The sequence below is a fragment of the Phyllostomus hastatus genome, unplaced genomic scaffold, assembly GCF_019186645.2.
Source record: "Phyllostomus hastatus isolate PE091 unplaced genomic scaffold, TTU_PhHast_1.1 phas_contig_196, whole genome shotgun sequence".
NCBI lineage: Eukaryota > Metazoa > Chordata > Mammalia > Chiroptera > Phyllostomidae > Phyllostomus > Phyllostomus hastatus.
Window position 1 is genome coordinate 8889153 of NW_025333709.1, and position 12899 is coordinate 8902051.

A 12899-nucleotide genomic window follows, 5' to 3' on the forward strand; every position below is an offset into this window, starting at 1 on the left:
CCCGCCACCCGGGCATGTGCTCTGGCACGGAATCGAACCAGCAACCTTTTGGTTTGCATGCTGGGATTCAGTCCTCTGAGCCACACCAGCCAGGGCTATTTAAGGTACTTTTAAAATTCATCATATAGTAAATACTTACTGAGTGCATATTATATGCTCAGCATTATCTAGGTTTAGAAAAAAATAAGATAGGAGCTTCTATTTTAGAAGAGGAAACACAGTGAAAAATAAACAATGTATATAGTACAGTAGGTATCAGTGATCCTGCTAGTAATTCTTAATGGAGTCGTGTTTATTATTGTTAAATGTATTGGCTTTTAGATGCCTAGGAAATAAAATCCTACATTTTCAACGAGGTTTTGCTAAGAAATGAAAACAGGAAATTTTCTACTTCAGTTTCCTGACTTTCTAGTTTGGAGTCTTGAAGTGCTGGAGTGATCCTGGTCATTACTTTTCTTTTTTTTTTTTTTTTACATTAAAAAAAATTAAATGTATTGAGGTGACTGGTTAATAAAATTATACAGGTTTCAAAGGAACAATTCTGATACAAGTACATCATCTGCATATTGCATTGTGTGCCCACCGCCCAGAGTCCAGTCTTCCCTCACCGTGTATCTGACCCCCTTCACTGCCCCTCCACTGTCTTCCCTCTGGAGACCCTCATCACCGTTGTGTCTATGGTTTTTTGTTTGTTTGTTTTTCTTGTTCATTCGTTGCTTTCAGTTTTGTACCCCACATGTGAGTGAAGTCATACCACTCTTGACTTTTTCTTTCTGACTTGGCTTAAGCATGATATTCTCAAGATCCGTCCGTGTTGCTGCAAATGGCAGTGTTTCATCTCCTCTGATGGCGGAGAGTAGTTCACCGTGTGTGTGGACCACATGTTCTGTGTTCAGTGCTCTGTTGGAGGACACGCGGGTTGTTTGCATGTCTTGGCCCCTCTGGGTAGTGCTGCAGTGAACAGAGGGGTGCGTGTATTTTTAGAGAGAACTGTTTTCAAGTTTTTAGGGTAGATACCCAGCAGAGAGGTTGCCTTTTTTTTTTTTTCTTTTTTTTTTTTAGGTGGAAGAAAAATCTTACTAGAACCTTTGATAGTGAAAGGTTCATTTATGTCTAACCTACCAAGTAGTTCCTTTTGGCTCTAAACATGAGGTAAAACGTTCATTAAGATGCCCGATATCCCATTATGAATGCTGCCGAAACATTGTAAGTTTTTGAGGTCAGGCTGGAACTCTGACACGAGATTGGAGGTAGACAGTTATAAAATAGAAAAGAAATATGATAGAAGTCTTTCAAAAGATATTTCAGGTCACTTGACCTGTAAAGAGGAAATGTGAATTCTGACCCTTGTACTTTCGGCTGACATAGTAGTAATCAGTAGTAGCATGCGGCTTGGTCATTTCAGAGGGAAGAAACGCAGTGTGAGTCAGTGCTCGTGAGTGCCCTGCGGCACGCTGGGGTGACTTCGCTCCACGCCACCCCCCGCCGCCCTTGAGGGACAGAGCCGCGGGGGCCTTGACCCCGAGTGCCCCTGGGTGGTCGTAGAGGGAGGGCCCGGAGCAGGCCGCTGTGGGAGATGGATGCCTGCATCTTGTCCGCCACTCTGCAGCTGTGCCCTCTTTCATATCGGGTGGTCGGAGAGCCCCCTTGTCTTGGAATCAGAGTTTACCCCTTCCTTTCTCCTGTCTTCGTTTTTTTTAGTTTAAGCAACTTTTACCTCTAAACTTATTTTTTTCAGGGACTCGCTATTAATATTTGCCTGAATAAAATAAGTATGTACATTTTTTAAAGTAAAAATGTGAATGATTCAAATGAAGTAAAAAAAGTTATGTGTGAAATTTTATTAATTCTAAAGGCAAAATTATATAGCTGAGTAGTTTATCACTCACCAAAACTTAAGAGCATTAAAGAATACGGTACATCTCTTTGTAGTAGAAATAATCTGTTCTAGTTTTTCACGGTTTTGAAGTTTGATGTGTAGACATTTGGTTTTCTTCTATCAGGATAGACTCAGACGAATTGCTGCGCCTTCTGGTTCACCCCCTTTTGTAAAGGGGTCCAGTCCAGTCCATTGAAAACTGAATTCACTGTTAATGAAATCCAAATATTGAGCTAATAAAAGAAAATTTATCCTTAATGAAACTTTATAACCTAGAAGATTATTGATTTTCTAATTAATGCTTTTTATTGGTTAGAATAATTTTTTTGTCTTGATAGATAGCTCAAAATTAATTTCAATATAATTGACCAGCTTTTCTAAATCCTTAAAAGATTAACAATGAAATCATAGTTGAGCATACTTTTTTATTTTATTGGTTTATGTATTTATTTGTTACTTTTGTAGAACATGTTTATGACTTTATTTGAGTCAAACGGAGTATGCCTGGGCAAGGTACCTGCTCCTGAGGCGAAACGTCCGCCGTGTTCACTGTTTCAGACGAGATCGGGCGTGTTCGGGGCGGTGTGGCCGCAGACCGAGTTTACTCTTTTCAATAGAAGGAACAAAAAATATTTCAGCCTGCTACGAGTTTCCCACTAGTTTTGGACTGAAGATGTACTTTTTCTGAAGGAAATATAACTCTAAATGTTACAGTGCAAATAAACACAAATAATAACTAAACAATGGAAATTTTAATTATTTTAAAAAGTTATTTTATGTAGGCTTGATACTGCTACGAAATTAGACTAAGAAAATAATGCTATGCAGCCCAGTGGTGAGAAGGTTACGGAATGTGCTTTCTTTGTCGGGGTGTTTCGAGTTAGGTCTTGCAGATTGATGACGTGACACTCAAAATAAGCGCTTTAAAGGCAATCTTCGACCAGCTGATGACGTTTGGGATTGAGCCGTTTACCACCAAACAAGCCAAAGCCACTCAAAGCGACGGTGCAGAAGTAAACGCTGGTGACGAGCAGGAGTCCAAGGAAGCTGAGGAAGTGACTGCTACAGCCAAGAACGTTCTGAAGCTCCTTTCCGATTTCTTAGACAGCGAGGTAAGCCGCGGCCTCGGCCCTGTTGTTCCGCATGTCATTTTCAGCATGCGCGTTTATGTTCTTTAATTTTTAGGCTCGGTTGAAGCTTGGCCAACATTTAAAAATTTTACCTTTTCAGTATCCTAATTAAATTCTACTTTCACTTTCCGTATACCTCATTTTTCCCTGTCAAATTGCATGTTCAGAGAATCGAAGTGTAAACAAAAACGAAATGATTGTTGGAAAGGGATGCTATCATTTTTTCATTTCTTTCTCTGTCTTTGTGATTGATGACTTAAATATTTTCTCCGCATGAGTCTTAAGAAATAAAATAATTTTACATTGGGTAGCTGGAAGTCCCAAGATAGGGAATGGGATTTCTTCTCTTTTCTTACAATACTCTTGAACTACATCTTCTAACATATATAAACATTAAGTTAAAAGTTTTCATATGTATTTTTTTAACTGAGGTAAAATGACATAACGTGCACTAACAGTTGTGAAGCGAACAATGTATTGGAACTTAGTACAGTCACACCGTGGGGCGAGCACTGCCTCTGGTTTTTAAAGACACTTCCATGGCCCCGAAAGGAAAGCTAACCATTAAGCGGTTGCTCTCTGTCTCCTCTCCTGCCCGCCCTAGACAGCCGCCAGTCTGCATTTTGTATCTACAGATTGAACTGTTCTGGCTATTTCATGTAAATGGAACTGTACGGTGTGTGACTGTGCCTTTCTTTCCCTTAGCTCGTCTTCGAGGGCCATCCATGGAAAGAAAAATTCCATCTTTCCAATTTGGATGTATTTTATTTCTTTTTCTTGCCTAGTTGCTCTGGCTGAAACTTCCAGTACAGTGTTGAACAGTGGTGGTTAAGCAGGCAGGCACCCTTGTCTTTTTTTTAAGATTTTTATTTATTTTATTTTTAGACAGTGGGGTAGGGAAGGAGAAAGAGCAGGAGAGAAACATCAATGTGTGGCTGCCTCTCGTATGTGCCTCCCTGGGGGGGCCATGGCCCGAAACCCAGGCGTGTGCCCTGACTGGGAATTGAACCAGTGACCCTTTGGTTTACAGTCCGACACGCAATCCACTGAGCCACACCAGCCAGGGTGCAGCCACCCTTGTCTTATTTCTTATCCTAGGGGAAAATTTTTAGTCTTTAACCATTGAGTATCATGGTGGAGTCTTCAAAAATGTCATTCATCAATTTGATGAAGTTCACTTCTGTTCTTCTCAGAGTATTTTTTTTTTAATCATGAAAGCATGTTTAATTTTGTAAAATGCTTTCTCTATATCAATTTAAATGATCATATATTTTATTTGTTTTATTGATTTGTGATACATTACATTGCTTAGTTTTCTTATGTTGAACTGCCTTTACATTCTAGGGATAAATCCCATTTGGTTATGGTCTGTAATGTCTCTCATACATTGTTGGGTTCAGTTTGCTAGCATTCTGTTGGGTTGTTACATAAGGGAAGTGGGTTGGTAGCGTTGCCTTTGTTCGGCTTTGGTATCTGGGCAGTACTGGTGAACTGAGTCAGGAGTTGCGTCCTCTTTCTGTTTACTGGGAGATGGAGAAAGATGGGTTAATTCTTCTTTCAATGTTTGTTAGAATTTGCCAATGAATGCATCTGGTGTTGGACTTTAATTTTGGGGAGGTTTCTTTGGTTCGCAGCCCGCACTCAATCCACTGAGCTATGCCAGCCAGGAGGCTTCTGATTACTTATTGGGTATGTTTACTTGTTAAGGTTTGTTCCGATTTTATATTTGTTCTTCAATAGTTTGGTCATTTTTGTGTTTCTAGGAAATTGTCTGTCTCATTTGGATCATCTAATTTGTTGGTGTCTAGTTGTTCATAGTGTCCTCTTACAATCTTTTTATTTCTGTAGGGCCAGTTGTAATGTCCCCGCTTCCCTTTCGAGCTTTATTTATTTGCACCTTCTCTCTGTTTTGTCAGTTGAGCTGAAGGTTTGTCAATTGTGTTCATCTTTTCAAAGAACTCTTGTTTTCATTGACTTTTCTTTATAATTTCCCTATTTTTATTTTGTTTACTTGTTTTGTTATCATTAATTTCTTTCTCCTGTCCTCCTCCTTTCCGTTTAGTTTGCTCTGTTTTTTTTTGTTTTTTTTTTAGTTCCTTAAGGTGTAAAGTTAGGGTGCTGATTCAGTTTTTTTAATGCAGGCATTTATCACTTTATATCTCCCTTGGGTCACTGCTGTTGCTGTGCCCAGTAAGTTTTGGTTTGTTGTGTTTTTATTGTTACGTATCTCTAAGTACATTCTCACTTCCTTTTTGATTTCTCTGACCTGTTCGTGTGTAAGAAGACTGTATTATTTAACTTACACATATTTGTGAATTTTACAGTTCTCTTACTGCTTTCCAGATGTCTTCCACTGCGATTGAAGATTACGGTTTCATTCTTTACAAAGTTACTGGCACTTGTTTTGGGTTACACAGGGTTCTCTCTGAGTGTTGCGTGTGTGCTCGAGAAGAATGTGTGTTCTGCTGTCGCGGGGTGGAGTGCCTGTGTGCTCGGCAGGTCTCGCTGGCGTATAGTGTTCAGTTCTCCGTCTCGTTACCAGTTGCCCAGCTCTGTCCGTTACGTTCGGTGGAGCATCGAAGTCTTCGGTTACAGTCGCAGAGCTGTCTGTTCTCCCTGCAGTTCAGTCAGTGTCTGCTCCTGTCAGTGACGTCTTTAATATAAGCGGATTAAACTCTCCCATCAAAGGGCAGAGACTTGGCATTTAAAATTCTGGGTTGTTACACTGTGTCCTCACCTGTAAAATGGGGATCATGTGCCTGTTCAGTGGGTACCTTCCTTTGACGGCAGGGGCTTTTACTAAGGGTGTTTGTTTCTCTACTATGTTAGCATTATGATAAGCATTTAATACTTACTGACTTTGGGTTTGACAACATTTAAAGGGCCTGTTGGTTCCTCTAAAAATGTTTAAGGGAATCGAAGTTTTAATAGCTAGACTAATAACTGGTCACATAGCCAGAGCCTACAAGAGGAAACAGAATCTTATGTGCCTTTAACGAGTTCATAATAACATGAATGATTTTTGGACAGTTTATATAACAATATTGTCGGACAAGCTACATTTTAAGGCTTGCAAAGGAAATACAAATAAAAATTTCTTTTAACGAAAGCCATTTTTATTAGGTGTCTGAACTGAGGACCGGAGCCGCGGAGGGACTCGCCAAGCTGATGTTCTCCGGGCTTCTGGTCAGCAGCAGGGTGCTGTCCCGCCTCGTGCTGCTGTGGTACAACCCCGTGACCGAGGAGGACGTGCGCCTGCGGCACTGCCTGGGCGTGTTCTTCCCCGTGTTCGCGTATGCCAGCAGGTGTGTGTCTCGCCGAGTTAATAAACGAAAATCTTCCTTGAGGTTAAATTCACACTCCCCAAGAGTGCTATCGGTAGTGTCGTTTTGTTGTTTGTTCTTATCCTTCAGCGGTGAGTGATGAAATGAGAAGGGCTAGATTTTTTTTTTAAAGATTTTATTTATTTTTAGAGAGGTGAAGAGAGGGAGAGAGAGAAACATCAATGTGTGGTTGCCTCTCCTGTGGCTCCCACTGGGGACCTGGCCCGCAACCCAGGCATGTGCCCTGGCTGGGAATTGAACCCAGTGATGCTTTGGTTCGCAGCCTGTGCTCAATCCCCTGAGCTATGCCAGCCAGGGCCTGGGCTTACCTAGATTTTGTCTTTTATCTACCTGAATTATTTGGCTCTTTCCTTGATGGAAACATACTGTCTTGATGGGGTGACTTTTTATACATAATATATATTTTGAAGGATCATAAGCTTTTTCTTTGCCAGTGTACTTTCAAATTGTCTTTCTGTAGGACTAATCAAGAATGTTTTGAAGAAGCCTTCTTCCCAACTCTGCAAACACTGGTCAACGCCCCTGCGTCCTCTCCTTTAGCAGAAGTGGATATCACGAATGTTACCGAGTTGCTTGTGGATCTGACAAGACCCAGTGGGTTAAATCCTCAGGCCAAGAACTCCCAGGATTATCAGGTGGGTGAGTGTGTCAGCCTATGGATGGTGAGGGTGATAGTTTAGGATGCAGGTCCGTTTTGTTTTGTTTTGTAAAATAATCCCTCAGATTTCTTGAAGTAGAGAGAAGCTACACTTTGATCTTGAGATTTCTGGCGTATGTGGTCGTGCATAACACAAAGTAGGAAAAAGAAGCTACTTTGGGAAATGTGGAGACAGAAGTCATCAATGCTAGCATATTTGCTGCTGAAAAGTTACCAAGATTCACCACCCTCGCCCTCTTCTGATTTTGGCTTACCGGTGTCTTTCTGATCGGAGGAAGGAGAATTCAGAGAATGAACCTTGCCTCAGGCTTATTTGCTTTTAATTCAAAGAAGATAAGTTAACCTAAAACTGTCCCACAAATTAAGTTGAATCTGGGTTTTGAATTCTTTAATATTTGAAATACAGCTGGCCCGTGAACGCCATGGGTGTGGACTGCATGGTCCACGCACACACAGGTTCTTTCCAGTAAGTTTATAGTCAGCTCTCCATAGCCTGAGGTTGCTTGCAGCCATGGTTTGAACTGACTGTGGGTCGAAAATGTTACTTTTAATTCCTGGATTGGAATTCGTGGATGTGGGGGCTGACTCTGTCTTTTCTGTGCCATTTTATGGAAGGGACTTGTGCACCTGTGGGTTTTGGCTTGCAGGGGGTCCTGGAACAACTCCCCCACGGCAACTGAGAGGTAACTCTGTTATTGGGGAGTCGAAATTACGCAGATTTTTGACTGCGCTGGAAACCAACCCTAACCCCCCGTGTTGCTCCATAGTCAACTGGATTGATTTCCTGTTCTACTTGATATTTAATGATGGCATACTTCATTCAAGTCGCTACATTACACACTGGAAAGATTATAAAATATATTAGGCAAAATATAGTAAAGGTCAGTGATATAGTTGCTAAGTGCTTTAGGACTTGAGCAGAGGGCAGGGTTTATGGGGTAGGGGCGAGGAATATGGCATTATTAGTTTGTACTAACTGAGTAGCATCCAGCTAGGCCGTGTTGGGGTTCGGGGAGTGGCTTGGGTAGAGAGAAGACGACTTTTAGTAAGGGTGGTGAATGTAGTTGGTTGTGCGTGTTTGTGAACTATGGGAGTATCTTTCTGGCTGAGAATCCTGAGTGGGGCCCGTTAGAACATGAGGGGAGGGACGTGGAGCCGGCCTCATCAGCAGCGGGTGACTGCAGAGCGTATAATGAAAGGGTTAAGGGGATGAAAGTTACTTACTAGACACATTAATTTGGTGGTGTCATTATTGAGCTGAATTGCTAAGAGGAATAGAGAATATTAAAAAGAGAACAGTTAAAAATGTACACTGAGGACATAAAAACTTGTAGAAAAAGAATAATAGAAAATCGAAAGGAAGAAATAGTAGAAATTGTGAGAGAAAAAAACCTATGGGCACAAAAGCCTGGAAGAAAGAGCCTGGAGAGGCAGGGGAGACGGAGGAGCCCGAGATAAGGAAGAGTGTAAGTGCAGGCGACAAGATCTCAAAGACGATGTTGACTCCGTTTCATTGGGGAGCACGCTCATGACCGGTGTCTTGGAAGAGTGAGGGGGGTAGGGTGGGCAGAGGAAGGAGCTGGCCTGCAATCAAACCTAAAGGCCCAGGTGATCCCACAGGAGATCCACAGCTGCGGTAGTCTTTCGAGTTACCCAGAGTTGAGACAGAGCTGGGCGGTTACACCCACGTGCCTACCAGTCACTGGACATGGACTGCCTCTTGGGGAGGAGGTTCGACCTTGGGCAGGGCCTCCTGCCTTCAGCTTGTCAGCTTTGCCCCCGAGAACTGTTATCCTCTGAAACTCGTAGCAGCTGGAGGGTAAATGCTTCAGTGTAGTAAAAGGAGTGGGTGTGGGCCCTGGGCCACAGCATCCAGTCCGAAAACTTCAAGAAGAGCTCATTTTGGGAGGAGCATATTAAATTTCGTTTGAGACATTTTGCATTTGGGATGATGGCAAGATAATTAGTTGCAAATGTTTGGTGTTAGGTGTGCGGGACTATACTTTAATTATACCATTTTCAATTTACAAGGATTTTTCTCTTGGTTTTCTAGGCCTTAACAGTTCATGACAACTTGGCTATGAAAATTTGCAATGAGATCTTAACATGCCCGTGTTCTCCCGAAATTCGCATCTACACAAAAGCCTTGAGTTCTTTAGAACTCAGCAGCAGTCTTGCTAAAGATCTTTTGGTCCTGTTGGATGAGATTCTGGAGGTGAAGTACTTTCCAATTACCACTATGTATGTATGTATGTTATCCAAGTAGAATTTCCATGGTTGTATTAAACTATACGTGGTAACCCACTGTGCCTTTGCTCACTGGAAGGAAATAATCCCTTCATAAGTTTAGTAGAATTTTAGAACGTTGTAAAATAACTTGATATCAGCATCTATCTTTTTTGAAAGATTAGAAAGTGCTGCACTTAAAAAATGTTCATGTTTTCTGTTACAGCAAGTAAAAGACAGGGTGTGCCTGAGAGCTTTGGAGAAAATCAAGACTCAGTTAGAAAAAGGACAGACCAACCACGGTGACCACGGTGACCACGGTGACCAGGCTGCGGCAGCGCCGGATGCCAGCGCCACGGGGACGGCCTGTGAGAACGGAGATGGTAATGGCCCATGGCCCCGAACACGCGCCACCTTCTCTTCTCTCTTTGCCAGGACACACTGTCGCTCCTAGGACATGTGATTGGACTTCAGAAATGAAAGGGAAATTTTTCTAACTAATCCCCTTGGGAAAGTGTGTAACTGCTAAGTGTTTATTCTTAATAGAATATACCATTCTTAATAGAATAAACACTCTGCTTTTATAGCTTTGTTGTGTGTACGTTTCTTACCAGATGCCATACTTCCTCTTTGGGAGTTTTGCTTGCTTACTTGCCACTACTCGCATTTTTTTTGAGCACCGATTTATGATACTCTCTGAATAGCTTCTAATGGGGCTGGCTGTCATTTCTGAAAAACTTATGAAAAACTGACTTGGAAAGATCATTTAAAATATTACGTGAGGCTACTTTTTTTACACTGCTGCATTATTTCCTTTAACAGGAAAGAGTAAAGAAGTATATATGACCCCTCTCAAGGCCGTGAAAGCAACCCGTGCGCCCAAGTCCACTCAGCGGAAGACGGACAGAGGTAGAGTGCACGGATTGCCTAGTTTCGTTAGTTAAACTCCAGTTTTGTTTTCTAGTGAACTACTTACTCTGCAAGTTTCCTATCTTTGTCTCATTGGGGGCAAATGTCTTAGGCACTTTTTAATTCTTTCAGCTGATAATTAGGATTTGCTTTTGTATCTTAAAAAATAGTATCAGTGTTGCTCTAAGTACTTTTGTTTGAAATATGCAGAAGATCATTTTAAGGGATTATTTGGATTCAACTGATTTTTATTAGCAAATAATCAGTGATTTTATATTATCAGTAATTTGTGTTGTAAGCAGTTTTGTCCCTTTTGTCTGCCTGGTATTTTTCTGTTGCTTCTGTTTTCCTTTTCCCCATCTTATTTCATAGGGCCCCAATATAATTTATTTCCCAGGGGATATCCAACAATAAGGGAATTTGTTGGAATAATGTAAATGTTGACTATTAGGGGATCACCTGGAAAAAAATCTGTAATTCAAGTTTTTTTTAATTGTTTTATTATCTTATTACAAAAGTAGTGCATGCTTATTACAGAAATAACATCCAAGCATACCAATATAAAGAACACTAATAATATCCCATGAGCCAGCCATTATTTTAATCCTTGAAAAATGTTTTTTTGAGGACTTTTTCTATGCAGATTGAATATTTTTCTAAGTGGAATCTGGCCATAATATGGTTTTGTAGCTAGCTAGTTATTTCAATGCTAATTGCTGGATGTCCCAAATTAGTCCCATATTGTTGGATATGTTCTTGGAGATAATTACATTAGAAGTTTAAAAGCAAGTATGTAAGGTCTGAGGGAAAAACCACCCAAGTCCCACATGAATAAGGCTTACAGATTTCAACCAAATGATCACGCTGATCAGCATGGTTTTGACAAGGCTGCTTTTAGTCAGATACTATCCCATTCGAACACTTTTTTTCTTCAGAGCGCCAACTTTAAAAATAGATTTTGTGTTATCATAGATGGGGAGCCACCCAGGCCAAGCTTTGTCTTCTTAACCTTGTACATCTCTAGCAAGTAGAATTTTTCCAACTCTCAACATATAAAGGCCTTAATTTTTATACTGAAATGTTTCAGAACAATTTAAATTTGCCATGTATGTATGGTTGAGTGTTTTACAAGAAGCTTTTACTTTACTGATTAAAATTCTCTTTCTTTAGGACCTGTTTATGGGCTTCACGTACCACCTTTCTACTTCAGTTGTCATTAGCTCCTCTGTGCACTGTGCTGTAGCCATAGTGCAGGCCCTTTCTTTATAGAGCATGTGTCTCACATGCTTTTTTTCCTCTAGTTACATCTAACTAAAATTGGCCTCTGCACAACTTGCTTCCCATATTTTCCCTTGCCTATTATCAGAGCTTACAATAGAAAATAATAAAATTTTAATGTTCCTTAAGTTCCTTTTCTTTGTGTTACCGATAGTTGGTATCAAGGTGGATGGGAACTTCGGAGGAAATGTGTTGAAGAGGGAAAGTAAAGGGTGCAGGTATTCCAGGAATAGAATAATAATAAGCAGGTGGTAATTTTGCTAACAAACTCTCTTTAAGGACGAAGGAAAGTGACAGCTTCTGCCAGGAGTAGCAGGAGACGACGGACCTCTGAGGCCGACTCTGAAAGGTATGCCGCGCGCTGCTAGAGCACGCGCAGGTCTCGTTTTTTGTCGTCTAGAAGTAGAGACATTCCAGTGTGTTTTACCGCAGCAGAGAGACCCAGTCTGTGTGCAGGGCAATCAGTGACGGCTACGTCCTGCCTTCCACTATCCAGAGCACTTGACCTGTATGGCTTATTTGCTCTTCCCGTTAGTTGCCATGGCCTTTGCTCCTGGGTAGCCACCTTTAATGTGTTCTTCCATTTTTCACTTCCACGTATTCTAGTGACGTGATCACGTATATTTGACTCCTCTCATCTTGAATCGACAACTCTTGAGACTTAAGTTTGGGCTGTCTACATTTAGAATAGACTAATTCTGTCTATAATTTGGATGTATTTGTGGTATAGTGTTTATATTTGGTTTCTGCCAATTAGCCACTGTTGGAGTCTGAAAATTGCAGCTGCCTTACATTCATTTATTCATTGGAAAAACTGTGTGTATATTTTTAGACTAAGTTTTGACTTATTTAAAAATCTTTTGGGGAAATAGGACATTTATAGTGTTTTAGGAATTTATTGCCTAAATCAAGAGAACTTAGTTTTTTTCCCCATTTCTTCTCCAAAAAACTTTTGGGAGGTCGTTATGGTCTTGTTTAATTACAAGCTTCATTACAAAAGTTTTTTTTTTTCTTTCTGTATAATACTAGGTTTTACAGGGGTATAAAAAAATTAGCTATGTTTTCCATGCTGGATAGCTGTCAGGGTTTTTTGGTTTCGGTTGAGATTTTAGTTTTAGGCTTAGTGGAATTAGGGTATCAATTACACACTGATAGAATGAGAGTCAGAAACAAAAAGTTTTATTTATAAATAAACTGTGGTTTTAAAGCTTGTATTTAAATTGGTGTATTTTCGACATCTGTTTAGTGATCACGAAGTTCCACAGCCAGAATCAGAAATGAGGATGAGATTACCAAGACGAGCCAAAACAGCAGCGCTAACAAAAAGTAAACTTAACCTTGAGCAATTTCTCAATGAAGTAAATTAGGAGAAGAGACGATGGAAGTGGATTCCTTTTACAAATGTACTTTATTTTCAGTTCTTTGCTTTAATAAACTTACCCTCGTGTCCACATTAGAAGCATTCTGCCTGATGT

The 12899-nt window shown here is 40.7% G+C and overlaps 1 protein-coding gene across 1 annotated transcript in view; it reads left to right on the forward strand.

Moving 5' to 3' along the window:
• The window catches only part of NCAPG (non-SMC condensin I complex subunit G), a 32083-nt gene extending 19203 nt beyond the window's left edge, over positions 1–12880 (forward strand). Inside the window, exons 14-21 of the mRNA XM_045834495.1 lie at positions 2764–2991; positions 6133–6314; positions 6814–6988; positions 9065–9226; positions 9464–9620; positions 10060–10146; positions 11704–11773; positions 12671–12880. Of these exons, the coding sequence (XP_045690451.1) occupies positions 2764–2991; positions 6133–6314; positions 6814–6988; positions 9065–9226; positions 9464–9620; positions 10060–10146; positions 11704–11773; positions 12671–12791 (1182 nt within the window). The 3' untranslated portion in view covers positions 12792–12880. The remainder of the gene's footprint in view (positions 1–2763; positions 2992–6132; positions 6315–6813; positions 6989–9064; positions 9227–9463; positions 9621–10059; positions 10147–11703; positions 11774–12670) is intronic.
• Positions 12881–12899: the final 19 nt, after the last annotated feature.